The following is an 18775-nucleotide window of genomic DNA, read 5'->3' on the forward strand; positions in this document are numbered from 1 at the left end:
ATGCGCAAAAGAGAAGTGCTCTGGGGTCGAGAATGAAGGCGTCCTGTTACATGCGAAATAACTCCAGAAATTTAAAGAGCTTATGAAACGTAATAAACGGCGAAATTTTCAGCTCTTTGCGTGAAATATTGAAGGAGATATTAGCTTTCAAAAACTGCAAAATTTCTAAAAGGTAAAACCGCTAATGAGCCCATACATTCTATGTAAAATTTTGAGTTTACAAATCCGCGTAAAAGAGAAAGCATTAAAAAAGTCAGGTTCAAATTTATAGCAAAAGTTAATCGCGTCATGCTTTTTCAATATACATAACTGATATTTTTGTAGCTCGATCAGAAACTGAAGCTCTTATGCTAATGAGGCAAAATTGTAAACAAAGATTCCCCTATAAATTTCTCACATCTTTGTAACAACGTTTTGAAAATTTCTAATGGGTTCCATCTGTTTTGATCATGGCCAATTAAAACCGAAGACGTTTGAAGGTGAAACGAACATGAAAATTGCTAGCTTTCGTGCTAGCTTTTGTTTAATAGTCAAAACTCGTTGTTTTTTGTATTTCTTGGAGCTCTGTTTGAGCAAAATGGAGATGCACAAACAAGCATTTTGACAAACAAAAGCCACTACGAAGAAACAAGGAGTTTCGAGTATTTAAATTTTCCCGCCAAACTTCAGGCTGAGCTCTTTAACGTCACGCATACATTACATTCCAAGATGGCGGCGTTCAGTTGTCGAGTTTTGGGAAAGATTTCGTAGGGTTATAGCGCATGTTGGAGGCCGAACTTTTGGTGAATAACATATCTTTGTATAAACTTTTTATTGGCGTAAAGAAAATAAATGGCCATTCTGGAGTGAACTTCTCAAACGAAGCATGTACACTAAGTAATAAAATCTTAATTCTTACATAGTATAGCTGCCGGCGATCCATACTGAAACTTTGTTCCGTGCTTACTTTGGATGGCATTCACGGTCGCCTTAGCAACCCTCATCTGGCGACAAGAGCGTGCAATAAATTAAACGCTGAGTTATCATTTCAAATTTACACAAGTGGCACACAAACCAGCAGTAAGTTTGACAGTCACTAAACAGCGCACAGCGGTCAAACGCAAAAATTGACGTCACATCTGGTTTTCGCCGCCTCGAACTTTCGACTTGAAAGTGGGCAAACTTTTGCAAGAAATTGTTAAAGAAATAGTACGGTGAAAGAACAGTTCAAGCTGGGACACTCAGTGAAGATGAATTATCAAATTTCCAATCCATAAACGGCGTATCAGCCTTAACTTTCCAGGGACGCCGTTAACTTTTGGCTTTAAAGCGAAAGTTTTCGGAAAATTTAAGACTTTGTGTGGAAAATTTTGGCGGGAATTGCACAGTAACTGCGCACGCGCGCAGCGTTTGACCACTGTGAAACTTAACAGTCAGTTGATCAGTCAGTGATACAGTGAGTCGGTCAGTCATTCGATAAGTTAGACAGACAGTTGGTTTTTTCAGTCATTCAAAACAGTCAGTCAATCAGTCAGACCATAAGGCAGGCAGGCAGGCAGGCAGACAGACAGACAGACTTTCGGACAATAAGCCAACAAGACAAGACGTCAGACAGACAGAGAAACAGACAGACAGACAGACAGACAGACAGACAGACAGACAGACAGAGAGACAGACAGAGAGACAGAAAGACAGAGAGACAGACAGAGGGACAGACAGAGAGACAGACGGACAGACAAACAGACAGAGAGACAGACAGACAGACAGACAGACGGACAGACAGAGAGACAGACGGACAGAGAGACAGACAGAGAGACAGACAGACAGACAGAGAGACAGACAGACAGACAGACAGACAGACAGACTAACCGGAAGACACTCAGACAATCACGTAACCACTCAATCGATCAAAAAATGATGGAACAATCATAATATTAATTAGTGCAACTAACCAAACAGACAGTACATTAATAACAGGGGAAATTTAAACCTGTTCATCATGGTCCAGGGTATCCTCACTCGTGTATCCCCACGGGATGAACCACAATTGACTGTAGGAATGAAAATCAATGAAACCCTTCAACTTTCCACCAAGTCCTTTCAGAAAGGCACGGACGTTAGCAGTTTCCACTTCAGAAAAGGCCTTAGAACCCCTGTATGTGATATCACAAGGGTACGTGCTTGCTCCGGCACCTGTGTTCAATGTTTTGAAGTAAGCATCAACAACAACAACAAAACTTTATTTAGGCAATCAAATTATTTACAAGACTTCACTTTATTAGTATAAAATAATTTTTTTTTGATTTTAATTGAAGTTCTTATTCCCTTTGTGATCCAGGATTTGGACAGCCGCTTTAATTTCCGTTTTGAAACAGGCTTAAAAGGCGCATGAATATTCACTACTTGGTTGAGTTTATTGTAAAAGCTGGAGAATAATTTATCTACATTGGTAGGTGCCAAGCGAGTATCCATCCATTTTATATTTGATAGATCCGTGAGAAATTTGGCTTCTGAAAAACATGTGTAATCACGGAATTTCTTCTTGACGTTTAAAGATATCTTACATGGATTGGTCATCATTATGCAAAATTGCGAAAAGTGATCGCTGATGTCGGAGATTATATTAAGTTGCAAATCAGACACATTGTTAATTAAGATGTTATCTATTAGAGTAGCAGAGGTGCTATGAACGCGCGTTGGTTTATCAATTAGCGGTAAGAAAGAATAACTCTGCAATGAGAGTAAAAAATTTTTAGTCAGTAAGAAACTTCGGTCCTTTATAAAATAACACAAGAGCTGGAAAAATTTAAACACACTAAAAAAATCCTTTCAGTTACACACCGTATTGTCCTAAAGGAGCTGACGTCATAATGACGTCACATTGCATCATAATGAAAATGAAAAACACTAAAGTATCTGTAGCTATTAGCGGAGCCCCATGACCATGGAAATAGGAGAACCATGCATTTGATTTTTCATGGTCATCATGGCTAGCAGCATGGTTTGCAGGCGCGTCCCTCGCCCGTACGTACGCACCAGGGCGGGATTTTTTTCTCGACAGTCAGTAAATTCGTAAGAGTAATTGGACTGAGTGGAGTACAATTAATATTCCTTTCGCCCACTAAACTCCTTTAAGATTTGGTTTCGACAAAATTCAAAAAGTGAATTGCAAAATAAAACTTTCGCTACGTTTCTGACATTTCTGCCTCCTCTTAATAATCGATTGATTTCAGTTATAAAAAGAAGTCAATAAGTGGTTATAGAGTTTTGATAAAAACCATACCTCCCCATTTATAGCCCCAGTTTCTGTTTAAATCCACACCATGACAGCCATATCCAGGATGGTAACGACGATTTTTTCTCCACATCCGATACTTGTATTTTTTCTGTTACATTAAAAAAAAATGTTTTCTGAACACCGAGAGTTACATTTTCCTATTTATCTTAGGGGCTAGCGTTTATATGAATTTTTGCTTTTTGTATCCCAAACGAACTGTACTCAACGAGGAGGGGGCGGGGAGGGGGGAGGGGGGACTCCTATATGAAAGGGACGGGAATGCTCGAAGGATAAATTACTGGGCATGTGTCAAGTTTTTTTGACTTCTAAAATATATCATCTTCATGCCTGATTGATCCAGAACCGACAAAAGGTATGATAGCGTTTTCTATTTATTCGTATACATCCCTAAACGAGAACTTGATTGCTAAAAATTTCGGCGTTCTGTCCTAAGTGGAAAGAAAATCTGTTACTTACACCCCTATGCGAGACGACGAGCATCTCAGTTCCTTTATATGGTAGTCCCCTCTTATCCTGGGACTTGAGATTCGCGCAGGTTGGTAAAAACCGAGGGATAAGTCCCCGGGTAATGCCGATGGACAAATCCCTTGTGCTGTTCACACTGGGGGCATGACAGCGCTAGTACAAATCCTAGTGGCAGGGACATGTTCAAAATTCTTCAGATTCTTTGTGATTGCCGGTTATCAGCCCGCTTTTGCTGGGTATTACAAAAACATTTCATATATGAGGAAATCACTTTTTTTTTACTTTTTCCTCGCGTTATGTCTTAGCGACTTGACATGTTCGTGTATTCGACCTTTAAGCGAAGTTCGATGGTATCATTAAACATATAACAAACACGCAAGAAAGATGGTTGATTAATTAATAAAACTGTTTTGCTCTAACTGACCGGATTTTTCCACGTGTAGGCATATCCGTCGACGTTAAATACAGGCAGTATTATGAAATCCATTTTATCCAAAAGAGCTGTCACTGACGAGTCACGTCCGTACTTTTGCGTCATCTAAATAAAGATGAAAACATAAGGCGATTTTAATTCTTTTATGTAACATAGCCTCCCACGCAGTCGTTTTTAGGGGTGAAATACGATCGCCCTAAAAACGACTGCGTGGGAGGCTACACGTAACACGGATACAAATAGAAATACAGTCAACTCTCGCCTTGCGGACACCCCGCTATTACGGACACTCGCTATTACGGACAAAATCCAGATTCCCGGCGAAAGCTATAGAGGTATGACTGGAAATAACTCCCGCTATTAAGGACGTTCGCTATTACGGAATTACGGACACTTTCGTGGTACCAACATAACAGTTTTTATTGTTTTGACTCTCGATAAAGCGGACACCATGAACTTTTCATAACATAATTACGTAAGATTGCAGTCAGTTGTTCGTTATTTGTGAAAGCACACTTCAAAAGACTTCGAGAATGTTTATTTTTGCATCAATTTCTTCAGTAACAGTACAAAAGACTTTGCATTTTCATTTCAGCTTGGCCTTTTCCCTCCAGACTCTTTGGGAAAGATCAAGCCCGCATTCTCCATTCCTAACGGCTACTTAGAAGTTTCATCACTTTTGATAAGCTCGTCGTAGTCTATATTATTTAACGTATGTTAACGGCACTTTTTTTTCTCACACCCCGCTATTACGGACTCTCGCTATTACGGACACCAAACGATGTCCCGAAAAGTGTCCGCTATAACGAGAGTTGACTGTAGTTTTTTACTTATATTACTATCAGAAACTTCGCTGCAACATTAATTGCTGACACGGCAAGCAAGTTTGATGTTCATGATAACAGTGGAACCAAGGTTTACAGTGTCTGTGACGTTCCACTGTACGTAACAAAAATAGCGTCAGTAACGTAGTCAAGAATATACCGCAGCTGTTTAGAATCCCAGACAAGAAATTAAAGTTAGTTCTGCCATGCCATTGCGCGCGATGTTGCATCCCGGGGGCGGGGGTGGGTACTCCCATATATGGGCTATATAGGTATGTGCCGGACTCGCATATGAAAGTGACGGGGAAGCTCGTTGTCTCGCTTAGGGTTGTAAATTTCGGATTTTTGGTCTCGCTAAGGGTGTTCCGGGCAAAACGCCAATATTTTTAGCCATAATGGTCTCGTTTAGGGTTACAAACGAAGAAATATACAAATGTAAATTCTATTCTTAGTTTTCTGGTATCTTTTAGGGCTCAAGAAAAGCTTGAGCCACACCCAGATTGGTCTCTTTTAGGGGTTCTTTTCAAAACTTCCGACGAGCATCCCCGTCCGTTTCATATAGGAGTCCCCCCCCGGGTGTCAGGCTGCCGAATGTGTCGTTGCACAAGTTGACTGACTTTTTGACAGCTCTGACTGTAGTTCTGTCTATTTAAAGTCCTTTTTCAGTTTCTTCATGTATGAGTTGAATATGGTTGTATGGAAGGCTGCTATAATTAGTATATATCAAGCTGGAGAGGAAAAGCCTGTTGAAGACTTAAATGTAATAACTGAACCTAAATGTAATAAACTCCTAATGTAATAACATTTGACCTTAAATGTAATAAACTCCTAAGTGTGACAACATTTGAGCTTAGATATATAACGTTATAATAGCGTCTTCAATAAAGTAACCAATACTTCTTCACCCTTTATTGGCCGTACAGGGGGGGAGTGGATGCCTACCCCCACCCCCTTGAAGTTTTCCGTAATTCTTATCCTCTCTTGCTATAATGCTGTACCTTGAGTAGCTGTTCATTCAACCCTTGCAGAAATTTTGATATGTCAACCATGTGTCCATGACTTTTGACGTTGCCATGGCAACGTCATAATAACAAGCTGGTCTTTCCAGAAATCGTTATTTTTTTACATTTTACTTTATCTCTTCCAGCTTTTTTTTAAACAAAATTGCACACAATTTGCTAAACTTTATATTCTATAAGCATTATGGCTTGATTTTGTATCAAGTTCTGTTATTTTACGAACTTCTAAGAAAATGGAGAAATCCAAGATGATGGACTCAAGATGACGGCTCTTATGACTTCATATGTCACTCGGCCAACAAAAATTATGTCAGCTTGTAGAGTAAGCACAGGGCGTTTCACTCAGTCCAAAATAACTTCACTGGGCATTGATAGAACGATGGGAGGGGGGTTCCATCCACCCCTCCCCCTTATACCACGTGGGGGTATGAATTTGCTTATATGTCTGATGGTTACCAACTCACTGGTTATATCACTAGTGGTTTGTTGGGCCATCTGTTACGCCATTGGACAAGTTGTTGTATTCATCGTGAACCAAACGTGACTGATGAAAAACATCAATCAAGTGACTTCAAATTTCTTCTTCGGTAGTCTCCTGAAATCTTCGGGAGTCTTCGGAAATATTCGGTAGTCTTCGAAAATCGCCCAAAATGATCGGGATTCGTCGGAAAATGATGGAAACATTCTTGATATACTAAACAAAATAATATTGCCCTATTTTGGAGCCGTTTTTGTTTCTTTCTGGATAAAATTTACTGTTACAGTGAATACTTTACTATTAGTGTTAAAATGCCTAAAATGTAATTGTTTCATGTTATAGGGCCAAAACGCGTTTAGTGTTATCGAGGTACCACCATTTAGACCCTCGTCTCAGGACCATTCCGGGACGATGAAGTGATTTAGTCTGTATTATTTAAAATTACTGACGCATTTTACGGTTAATTAACATATTTCACGGCGAACGGTAAATTTTGCAATTTTCACGCCTAACGGCTAAATTTTTGGCCGTTTTACGGGCTAACGGTTAACCCCATTGAGACCCTGCGTTGGTTAACCCTATTCAGACCGGGCTTTTCTTGGTTACGTCACTTCCAGAATATTCAAACAATCACAATGAAAATTAGAGGACATATAGTATGTCCAAAAATCTATCTTTTGATATGCGTCACGTGGGATGATGACGTCACATCACGTGACAATTACATCATGATGTCAAAACAGCCGCCAAAATTGATCTGCCATCGTGGATTTCAAAATTTTTCCCAAACACCAGAAAACGGCCCAAAATTACTAAAAAGTACTCAAACTCAATAAAACGGTGCAAAAAACCTAAAAAGGTGAAAATATTATAATTGCAATAAAGGTCATTTTCATTAATAGGAACACAAAAATTACAAATTTGGGGAGACATGTCTGTCAAAATGCCATGGTAACGTCAAGTTCCCGACACAGCAACCTATCCTACCAAATTATTTCCAGATAAATTTTAGATAAACTCGCAAAGTTTGGAAGCGTTTGGTTGAATCTTGAAAAAGTTATAAGCGTTCAAAGTCAGTGTGGGCACTTTCCGCTTCCACCCCCCCCCCCCCGGTCTGGATAGGGTTAATGAGGTGATGGTGACGTCATTGATGACGTTATTATAACGTTATAAGTTTGAATGTTGTCACACTTAGAAGTTTATTACATTTAAGGTCAAATGATATTACATTTAGGAGTTTATTACATTTAGGGTCAGTTATTACATTTAGGTCTTCTACAAAGCCCATAGAAAGACATAAGGCTAAAAGCCGAGGAAGAACACAACTCATCAACATAACAATGGAAATTAAGTATTAAATTCGTCAAACAATGGAAATAAATGTTTAACACTTCTGTTAAGCTTAACGGAAAGGAATTAACCATTAGCCGTAAAAAATCCAAAATTTTAACCGTTTACCATAAAAGCCACCACCCCATTGAGACCCTCAGATAGGAGTCACACTGAAATTGTCGCGCGCGATGTTGCAGCAGTAGTCACACTGGAATTTTCGCGCGCGAAGTTGCAGCAGTAGAAACCACCGCTGCGTTTGTTGCATGCAACAATTCCAAGGTTCGATACGCGGACCGAGCAATGCAGACATTTCGTGCAACATAACGCGCAATATCGCACTTTGTCCGAGCCTAAACAGCTTTCGAAAGCACACTTATTAAAGCTTCCAATAGGCCATTTCCGAGTTACCCTTTGCCTCTGTTTCAAACGAGTCTACGTGGAAACCATTCATATGAAAATGAGTCTCAACTACAGGTTCATTTTCATGCAAATCAAACTCATTTTCATTTGAATGGTTTCGCACGTAGACTCGTTTTGAGAAAGAGGCATGGGTAACTCGGAAATGGCCTATTGCATTTTTCATGTACTATTTTGCACTGCTTCAAGTAGAGAATAATTTGTGGATGCGCGGAGACATTGTTTCTGTGTTTAACAGGCTTTCTTACGAGTGAGCTTGTTGAGAATTTCGGCAATTTCCCGAAGCTTTCCGACCATTTTCCGAGGTCAGGCAAACGTTTCTGAACGTCTTTCGGACATTTCCGAAGATTGCTGAAGCTTACGACGATTGGCAATGGTTGATTTCCGTTCATTCAACACTTAAACAAGGCAAACTTGCCAGCAAAAGCGACGTTATCGTCACATGTGAAATGAACTGTATTTTTATACGGTAAAGATACGGTTTTCTTTGGTGAGAAAATGCTAAATTTTTCCTTCAACAATGCTCAAACGTTGCTACAAAAATGCGAAAAGCTGTTTTCTACAGCTGCATCTTTCGTGATTTTCTAGAGCTCCCTTAGTTGAATTAAAGTTCAAAATGGCGGCTCAGTTACTTGGCTGGGTGGCCATGGAGCCCGCTGGCTCAGTCGTTTGCTGATTGATCGGGAAACGTCTGCGTCAGTTCACATTTAACAAAACGTAAAGGTAGTCTTAGTGAACTGTCGTTTATGTCCAAAAAAACTTGAAATTTCCTACGATTGGTACGTTCTTTGGCTATAGAGTATTGCTTAAGGTTGCTTGGTCTATAAAAAGTTGTTCCAAACCTCAAAACCTGCCAAAAAGTTGTCGAGCTCAATCTGAAAAAACCTAGCACCGAGTCGTCGGTCCTTATTTGTATATGCAAACTTTCTGTTCAGTTGGGAAACAGTTCTTACCTCGTCAATGATGAACATGCACGTGGCGGGAGACACCCATTCCCTGGCGTGAATTCCACATTCAATGAAAAACACTGGCTTGTTGAAACTGTAGTTTCCTTGGATCTAAAAGAAGTGAACAATGAAAATCCCTGTCAGTCACTCGGTTGGTCGGTCAGTCGGTCAGTCGGTCAGACCGGATCGTCCGTCCGTCTGTCTGTCCATCCGTCAGCCGTCAGTTAGTCAGTCATTAAGTCGGTCAGTCTGTCTTTCCGTCCGTATGTCTGTTTGTCCATCTGCCCTTCAGTCAGCCAGTCTGTCAGTCATTCAATTGGTCGGTCAGTCAGTCAGTCCATCCAACAGTCAGTCAGTTGGTCGGTCAGTCAGTCAGTCGGTCAGCAAGTCAGTCAGTTGGTCGGTCAGTCAGTTGGTCAGTCGGTCAGTTCAACAGCCAACCAGTCAGTCAGTCAGTGAGTCAGTTGGTCGGTCGGTCAGACAGTCAGTGAGTCAGTCGGTCGGTCGGTCGGTCCAACTGTCAGTCACTCAAGCACCTGTCTGTCTAAAGTAGAAATAGTCATTGGATTCACGTGACACTCACCTTAATGGCTCGCATTTGCCTTTTCTTGTGAGACCTGCCAAGGTTTATGATCGAAGTCATGTTTCTATAGTTGTTATGAACTTGGTACAGTTTGGAATTGATCTGTAAAAGAAGGTAGCTTTAGACAATTAGAAAGACGGGCGGAAGGACGGTTTACAAGCAAAATTTCGCAGGTAGGGTAACCCTACTACCCGGGTCAACTTACACCGGTTACGCTTCAGTTAACCTTGTAAAAGTTTGTCGTAAGAAGCTGTTATTCGAAAATAATTCCGTTCCAGTGCAAAAATACGACAAATTGTGAATGAACACGATGTTTCTTGGTCACAATTCGCTGTTTTTGTCGGTATTTTTAAACATATTTAGCTTCTTGGAGCCGGAATAAAGTTGTCCCGGGTAGGCGAGTTATCCCTAGTAGAGCGTTTACAAGGCGCTAGGGTTACCCTGGCGCTAGGGTAACCCTAGTGCTAGGGTAACCCTAGCTGCCTTGTTAACACGTCGATGAAAAAAAGAAGAAATGTGGGAACGCTAGGGTAACCCTCCTGCTAGGGTAACCCTATCACTAGGGTTACCCTACCTGCTTGTAAACAGGCCCTTATTATGTCTGATACTTTTTCATAGCCATGCTTTGGTTTCAATATTGTGGTGAAAATATTCTAAATTTTTCGCAATGTCGGCTCTTTTTTGAAATGGAAACGGCTTGCGTAGTTAACAAGTCAAGTTATCGAGTACTATTTCAAACTAACCTTTAAGTCATTCCACTGAAAAAGAACCTGCACTGAGAGTTTTGTCACACTTTGCCTATGGATTGTTTATGTTATAGGAACTTAAATTTTGAAATAAAAATGGGGGGTGCCCATGCTCGTTTAGGAGCAACAGCACCTTGTTTATACCCAGTAAATCCTTATAATATCACCATGATTATAGTCACGATTGCTTGCTTAATTCGCGTTTCCGACGATTGTTTCTTATTCTACACTGAGAATCGGTCCATATTTATTCTACAGCAAGAAAGTTACTACTCAATTCAAAACAAAACAAAATGATAGGTCACCGTACTCGTTTTTGAGAAAATGACGGTTTACCTCTCTGGCGAGGTCTTGCGCTGAAAAGAAAAAGCCGCCAGTTTTTAAAGCGTAAAATTATGCCCAGTAGGGATGCGCAATGCAACACTGGGGAATAACATTAAAGGGACACTGTCACCAGCTCAAGAGCCTAAAGACATATGGAAACTACGAATAGTGGTCCAATTTTGTTAAAAATTACTATGCTAGTGTACTGAAGCTATAAACAAGTGATATTATTGTGATGCCATCAGGAACTTTAGATCTCAAACTGAAAAAGTCAGGCTGGCTTTTTCAAGTTCTGCCCTTGTGGACTAGAAAAAAAAGTATTATGGCTCCCTTCTTCCTTCAACAATAATTTACTTTATATCTTCATCTTCATGTACTAGGTGCATTTCATGTACGAGCAAATTTAGACCAATTCGCCAATTTAGTACTTTTTACCGAAAAGCAGAAAATCCCCATGACAGTGTCCCTTTAACAAGGAAATCATCATTCCATGACTTGGTTCTCAAATGTGATTTTGGCGCAGATACTTCACTATTTAGAGACCATTTTTTATAGGTGGTTTTCACTTTCACGCCGCGAAAATCCAAAACTATTGAGTCAAAAAAATCAAGAATATTGCAGGTTGTAGAAAAAAATGTTTCACGCAAATTTAGAGAGCACAGTATGGAATCGCCATGTTGGAGCCCAACTGCTTGGGCTCCAACATGGCGGCCGGAAATCAATGAAAACATCTGGCATTAAATTCCGCTCGCAAAACCTCAACTGTCCAGTTGATAAAAATCGCAGGATGAGCAATTTTTAAAGAATACGTGACAGCCTACCGACGGCCATCTTTGACTGACCTCCTGTGGCGTGAAACTCCGAAATTCAAAATGCTCTACCTTAAAGACGGCGAATGCTATCGAGCTAAAAACCTTCAAAAGGATATATGTTATGCACGTCTAATTGCTATTGAAAAACAAAAACTCAGGGGTCTTGCAATTCTGGGTTTTAGAATTTTGATGACGTCACGTGAAAACCAAGAATTTATTCATACCGCAGCAAGCTTGTGATACTGACTGTGCCAACCTCCTCCACCGCCTTTCGCTCCAATAGTTTCCAGTTGCTTCTCGATCAATTTATGCACGTCATCAATCTGGACTTTGAACTCGATGCCGTCGGCTTCCAGAAGAGAGGACAGAGTGATAAAATCTTCTTCCGAAACTTCAATGTCAACCGGTTGGAAAAGACGGCTCGGTTCTTTCCAGAAGTCAATCTTTAAATTAAAGAAACGAGCAGCGTTTAGGAAACGATATATTGTTGAAAATATATCTTGAAATGTCACTTTTAACTATTTTGTTTGTATTCACCTTAATGTCGGCACGTTTTTCCAATCCGCGCAAAAATACGAGATGACTCTCAACTTCAGGAGTTACACGGACGACCTTCTCACTGGATAATTAAAATAAGCATCAGCAAAACTGTGAATTAATTATTTTTCTCTTTAAACATGTGTTTTCGAAGTTTTGCAATGTTTATATATGACCCCTATTAAATGGCAACTTAAGCATAAGAAAATTGTAGATGAACTTTAAAGTAAAACAATGAATTTGTTGATATGAAAGCGCACAGTAAAGTTGCAAGCGAACTAAAAGGAGCCCGCAGATCCATAGTCTTGCGTTTATCGGTCACACATTACCCAAAGAAGCTCGTCTTCATTTTAGGGTCTCGATTGATATCCATATTCGTTCATTGACAATATGTGGATGATACATTTCAAACTCGAGGTTGCGTCAATAAATCTTTAAGTCTATCAGTTTGGGCGTATTCAGTCACCTCTTTGAGCAAACATTGGTCAGCAAAGAAATAAATAGTACATGTTTTATTGTGGAACTTAAAAAGATAAAACGGGGCTCGAAAAAATACTACGCAACTCGCAAAATATCCGCGCGTATTATATGTTAAATCATCGAATAAGGGATTTATTATTCCACTATTTTTTCCACTAAGTTTTGGTCGGTATTCCGTAAGATTGTCCGTCCGTATTTTTGCCCTGTTCTACAGTGTAATTACGTGGCATATTTTGCGCGTTCTTTTGCCCTAAAATGGTTAAATGGAGCAATAGTGAAATAATAAACTGACGAACACTGGCGCTCATTTTCTACTGAGCTCGCCGCGCTGACGTTTCGAACGATTTGGCTTAATTTTAGCAGTTGCGTTTTCCGAATACTTCTGACGCTTGCAAATGGTGTCTCCGACTTTTGGAATTCGATCTCGTTCAAAATGTGAGTGCTTTAAGCTCTGATTGTGAAAGGATGTCATTTTAAGAACAACAAACCTTCAAAGGGGAGAGAAGAAGGAAAACAAGCTATTTTTGAGGAAAAAAAGGTTCATACGGGCGAAGGTAAACATTATGAAGGAGAAATTCGCGTTGGTTCGATAATTCAGATAAATTAAGCAAACGAAAACGATAAAGGAAACGGCGAATTTTGCTCCTTTTCTACACTTCACTTTCTAGAACAATTTTTTCCCGTAAACTGTTTAGCTTTTCGAATTTCAATATTCTTGCATTTTGTATTGGTTCGTATATAAGCAAATTGGCCGAAAAAACTCACAAAAAGCTGATGCAATCAGTTCTGACGACCGTTCTCTTTTCTTACTCAGTGACCTTTTTTTCGTTTGTGTTTTCAACAGTCTCAAATTGTCGGAGGTTTCGTTTTATCCGTAATTTAACATAGTCCCTTGAAAATCTGGAAATTTTTGTGCATGTGTGGATCACTTCCGTTACTCAAGACTCGAAAATGTATAGTGTACTCATTTTGGAAGAGCCGTTTTGCTAAAAATATCTAGTAAGCGACTTGAAAAATCGTTTAAAATGACATTACGTTTCGCTCACCTTTGCACAAGCCAAGCTTGCAGTACAGTTAACACAACTAAAGTTAAGCCCCAGTACATGATTACACTGTGAGTCGCCTGAACTTCTGACAAGAAAATCTTCTATGGGAAGGTTTTTAAAGAAATGTTATTGGCGTTTATATTTTAAGAATGAAACACATCTGTTTCATATAAAACAATCTTAAAATGTAAGAAAATATTATCATTTCGCAGTGATTAAGCTATTTAATGGAAAGTTCAAAAACCGCCACAGCTAAACTAACTGATCTAATGCTTTTTGTTGTACTAAATTTAAACAAAACTACATTCAGGTGACCAAACGTCAACGAATTTACTTCGTGAAAATATACTCATTTATATGTTTGTTGCCTCTTTACGATCACGAAATGGTTTCTGTAGTATTATTTTGTTTCTTACAAACTTAATTGCACGCATATTCACCAAATAAATTATATACAATCTTCTTTATAATATAATGTATTATTTTCAAGCTGAGGCCGAATCGAGGCTGGATGTTCTTATTTTTGCCGATTGAAGCCTGAAAACGCTCCTAGCGTGTTCTTACATGGTACAGAATTTCAGACACTGCCTTAAGCAAATACTCTTTTTAAATGCATTTATATGTCTTTGTCGCCATTTGAAAATTTCAAGAATCATCATACGAGCTGTTTAAACAACGAATTTACTTTCGTGAAAATAGACCCATTTAGTTTGATTTGTTTGTTGCCTCTTTAGAATCACGCAATGGTTTTTGTAGTATTATTTTGTTTCTTACAAACTTAATTGCACGCATATTCACCAAATAAATTATACACAATCTTCTTTATAATATAATGTATTATTTTCAAGCTGAGGCCGAATCGAGGCTGGATGTTCTTATTTTTGCCGAGTGAAGCCTGAAAATGTTCTTAGCGTGTTCCTGTACGTGGTACATAATTTTAGACACTGCCTAAAGCAAATACTCTTTTTAAATGCATTTATGTCTTTGTCACCATTTGAAAATTTCAAGAAACACCATACGAGCTGTTTAAACAATGAATTTACTTTTCGATACTTTCGTGAAAATAGACCCAGTCCCATTTAGTTTGATTTGTTTTTTGCCTCTTTAGAATCACGCAATGGTTTCTGTAGTATTATTTTGTTTCTTACAAACTTAATTGCACGCATATTCACCAAATAAATAATACACAATCTTCTTTGTACAATAATGTATAATTTTCAAGCTAAGGCTGAATCGAGGCTGGATGCTCTTATTTTTAAGCCTGAAAATGCTCTTAGCGTGTTCTTCTTATAATTACGTGGTACAGAATTTCAGACACTGCCATAAGCAAATACTCTCTAAATGCATTTTTATGTCTTCCTTATTCTGGAAGGTCATGAGGCCGACTCCCGTTGGGGGAACTCGGAAAATCTTTTTCCGAGTATTCTACTTGAGAACGCTTCTTAATTCATTCATTTTCACTTTATCCAAGTTGCCATTCCACTTAACTTTATACTCAGTTGAACTGCGTACACATATTATAGTGAGATATTTCAAATACTTATATACAGTTTGTTTTATTTTTTTAGAAATAAGTTTTGGATTACTCTGCAGTTAGATCTGGACGCAACATCGAGTGGAGAAAATGAGTTTCAGCTTGGCAAAACATTGATCTCCGTTCGATTGCGTTGCTAAAGATGTCGAAATGACGCTGCAATCATGTTCTTCAAATCTTGTCCAGAAACCCCCAAGTCACTATTTTGCTTACATAATTTGTAACTTCTCCTGTAAGCTCCAGGCTGCCACAAACAAGGACCCAGGTGTTCAAAGGGTGGATAACGCTATCCAGCGGATAAATCTTGGCAAAACAAACTATGAACTACTATCCGGTGGATAGCGTTATTATATCCATCATTTGGACAACCGGCGCCAAACAATTGTTTCTGGTGCAGCACATCGTCGAGCAAAGTTGAGCGAGAAATATTTATAAAATACCAGTTTTATAGGCTTATGAGACCTGTTTTAATATTATTGTAGGGTAATGAAACAGCCTCTGACTAGAGAAAGTGGTCGATATATCTAACCTAGGTTTTCTCTTGATCCAGATAGAACAATCGTGTCATCATTGCACTTTCTGACCGCCGTATTGAAATAGGGTATATTTATATAGGAAAACAGTCAGTTCGTGAAACAATAAAGGATACTGAACAACCACATATTCGACCACATATTCTTTTTACAACTAAGCAGGAGGGTCCATTGTTAAAAATGTTTCCTCGTTTGCATGGACAAATTGCTTTTGAAAAACTTTGAAATAATTTTTTTGCTTCTCAGAAACAAAACTTAATGCTTCTGCAACATTAATATTTAATGAATGTTGCATGAATACAAATGAGGAAACAACTGTACTAACTGTTTTCACAACAATGTTTCTGCAACAGTGTTTCCTTGTTTGTGGGCACAAGTTTCACTGCATGAGTTGATGACCAACCTAACTGAGCCCCTCTAAAATTCACTGGAACAGTAGAATAGGGATCATTGTGTTGTGTTCTTGGCCAAGACTCATTACTCTCACAGTGCCTCCCCCCCTCCCCCCTCCCCCCGCCAAAAAAAAAAAATTACATTAGCATTTCCTACCATATTATCTTTGGTTCTTGCATGTGTCCTGCAGTCCTTCATCTCTCTAGCTCTTCATCGATCAGTCATAATTCCTTCTGCGCATTTAATTATTCTGAAATTCGATTGTGAGTGGTGGAATCTGTTTGGCACAAATAAATATAAAACGTTCTTGAGAAAACCCGGCGTATCCAATCGAACGTTCGGTAATCGAACCCAATCGAACACCAATCGTTCGATTGGGTTCGGTAATCGAACATAATCGAACTCACAATAAAATTTGGTCAATCGAACAAAATCGAACGTTCGAATATCGAACAGTCGACAATCGAACAAAATCGAACGTTCGATTACCGAACAGTCGACAATCGTACTCAATTGAACCTTCGATTACCGAAATCCTATTTGTTTATATTGCGGACACTTTGTACGGTGCACAATCCCTCTGGTTAGTCCTGCGTGATTTACTTATCAAATGACGGAATCCGAAGAAAATCGAATCGGATTGAGTTCGATTGTGTTCGAGTTGTATAACAGCGATTATTGAGTGTATATGTATGTTTAGACTTCTGTTTTTCTCAGTTTTCAAAAAAAAATTGAATTTTATTTACCTTACTATGCAACAACTTTTTGAAATCGCAGAATTTGTAATCTTTATAAACTTACCTTGACAATGGCGTCATGAAGACTCCGAAACGTCGGTTATTTTCGCTTATTTTCACATGTTTGTGTTTTACAAAATCATTATTAATAAGAATTATGCTACAAAACTTACAATTTTGCAGTTACGACAATAGACCATGAAATCTCGAAACTAAGCTCAAGAATACTCGGATATTGAATGGGACTATTAACTGTAAAAAATTGTTTTATTTTTAGGTTCAAGAGCTGGGACTAGCAACAGCCTATGAACAAGATGACGGAACCCACCGCCTGATCAGGAAATTGCTAGCTCTGCCGTTCCTGCCAGACAAAGAGATTCCTGCTGCGTTTGGCCAACTGGGAACAGCCACTACCGACGCATTGAAGAAGCTGGCCCGCTACATAAAGTCCACGTGGATTGAAAGCTCGATCTTCCCCCGTAAGGCCTGGAGCGTATATGGACAGGCTATCCGGACGCCAAAGATTAGGAATGCGTTAAATGCTATATGTTTGATCAAGTTAAGCCAACAAAACATACGATTAACCTGGATTTTATTAGTCCGGGCGAATCGACTCTCAGTCCGGGCGAATCGACTCTCGATCCGTGCGAATCGACTTTTTCTTCGGGCGAATCGACTCAGAAATCGGGCGAAACGTCTTCGGGCGAATGGTTCATCGGGCGAAACGACCTGATACCAGTGAGACAGAAATGACCAAAGTTAATTGAAACGACCACAACAACAAGAACGTTTATTTACTCACGGTAAAAGCTTGCATGTGGCTGTGTTGCGTACTAGCTAAGACTATTAAAAAAATCTATAATATACATAAACTGATAAATAAAAAAGTTGTCCTGAGTAAATTACCTGCATGTCGGCAAAATATGGACAGAATTACTGTCCGATCCAAAGTTGGCCATAAATTCACCTCGTCTTCATTTTATTTCGATGTTCCAAGAAATTCCGAAAGCTTTCGCCTTCCAACAACGACTAATTTTTAGCCAATAGCTCAAAACGGTTTCCTGCTCAACAAGGACCGCCATCTTGGACGGAACCAGGCCTTTTGGAATACGTGGACTGGACTCCAGAAAATGGAGGTCACAGTAAGACAAAGTATATGGGTGGTAATGGTGGTGATGGAAGTAGGGAGTGGGGAGTGGGGGAATGTAACAGTATTTTCATACGGAGAAAGAATAACAGAACTCGTTGTTTGTAGACGGAATAAGATTTTTTAAAATTTGCGAGAGAAAGTGGAGGAATTGAGGGCTCCTGCGAAGGTATAAAATACTTAGAGAATAGCCTTGAAGAAATGGCGAGAGGACTGAGGTGATCCATCTTTTCCCCACTCCCCTACCCTTGGTCATTCGGTTGCCGTTTTTCGCCCTGCTTTCCAACTAGCCGAAAGCCTGGAACAGGCTACTTGGAGAGTTCTAGTGTTTCAAAGCTGAAAGTTTTTAGCAAAATGTGACCGTGATGCACTCTTGGATTTTAAAATGTTAATCTGTAACATGATGTCTTTCCATTATTATTTTGTTAGGTTTTCCCAACAAATTATAGATGGCTTCTTTCCTCGAAAGGCAACGCCCTGTCGAACAAGACACCTATCTGTCGGAGACGCCGTGTCATACAACCCGACCCACAAAAATAACAGACACAGGTAAAACGTTGCCAACCGGACACCTCCTGCAATTGAACACTTGGCATATTTCAGAGGACACTCGTGCCATTGATTTGATAATGGTGGTGACACACGAAGGGACATGTTGTGGGGACATGTCACAGGGACATGTATCAGGGACAAAATCACAGCATGTAAACA

General features: G+C 39.4%; 1 protein-coding gene and 1 long non-coding RNA gene across 2 annotated transcripts in view; both read right to left on the bottom strand.

Moving 5' to 3' along the window:
- Nucleotides 1-17985, bottom strand: part of LOC144628424 (uncharacterized) — a 71390-nt gene extending 53405 nt beyond the window's left edge. The window contains exons 1-2 of the long non-coding RNA XR_013566250.1: nucleotides 17824-17985; nucleotides 16337-16457 (exon numbers count right to left, since the gene is read on the bottom strand). This is a non-coding gene — a long non-coding RNA (uncharacterized LOC144628424). The remainder of the gene's footprint in view (nucleotides 1-16336; nucleotides 16458-17823) is intronic.
- LOC144628682 (carboxypeptidase B-like) lies at nucleotides 888-13793 on the bottom strand. The gene is made up of 9 exons (XM_078486816.1): nucleotides 13721-13793; nucleotides 12195-12276; nucleotides 11882-12100; nucleotides 9776-9877; nucleotides 9199-9303; nucleotides 4167-4280; nucleotides 3263-3365; nucleotides 1970-2172; nucleotides 888-983 (listed from the first exon to the last, which is right to left on the bottom strand). The coding sequence occupies exons 1-9, from the start codon at nucleotides 13777-13779 to the stop codon at nucleotides 888-890; spliced, it is 1083 nt and encodes a 360-aa protein (XP_078342942.1). The 5' UTR covers nucleotides 13780-13793.
- Nucleotides 17986-18775: the final 790 nt, after the last annotated feature.

This window comes from Oculina patagonica, chromosome 10, assembly GCF_052425735.1.
Source record: "Oculina patagonica isolate OP01 chromosome 10, crgOcupat, whole genome shotgun sequence".
Classification (NCBI taxonomy): domain Eukaryota; kingdom Metazoa; phylum Cnidaria; class Anthozoa; order Scleractinia; family Oculinidae; genus Oculina; species Oculina patagonica.

Excerpts from the sequence above, each read along its gene's own strand:
- LOC144628682 (XM_078486816.1), bottom strand. The coding sequence starts at position 13,779 with ATGTACTGGGGCTTAACTTTAGTTGTGTTAACTGTACTGCAAGCTTGG. Across the intron at positions 3,366-4,166 it reads CCTACACGTGGAAAAATCCG|AAAAAATACAAGTATCGGAT; the intron begins GTCAGTTAGAGC and ends TTAATGTAACAG. Across the intron at positions 984-1,969 it reads CCCTGGACCATGATGAACAG|ATGAGGGTTGCTAAGGCGAC; the intron begins GTTTAAATTTCC and ends TCTTGTCGCCAG.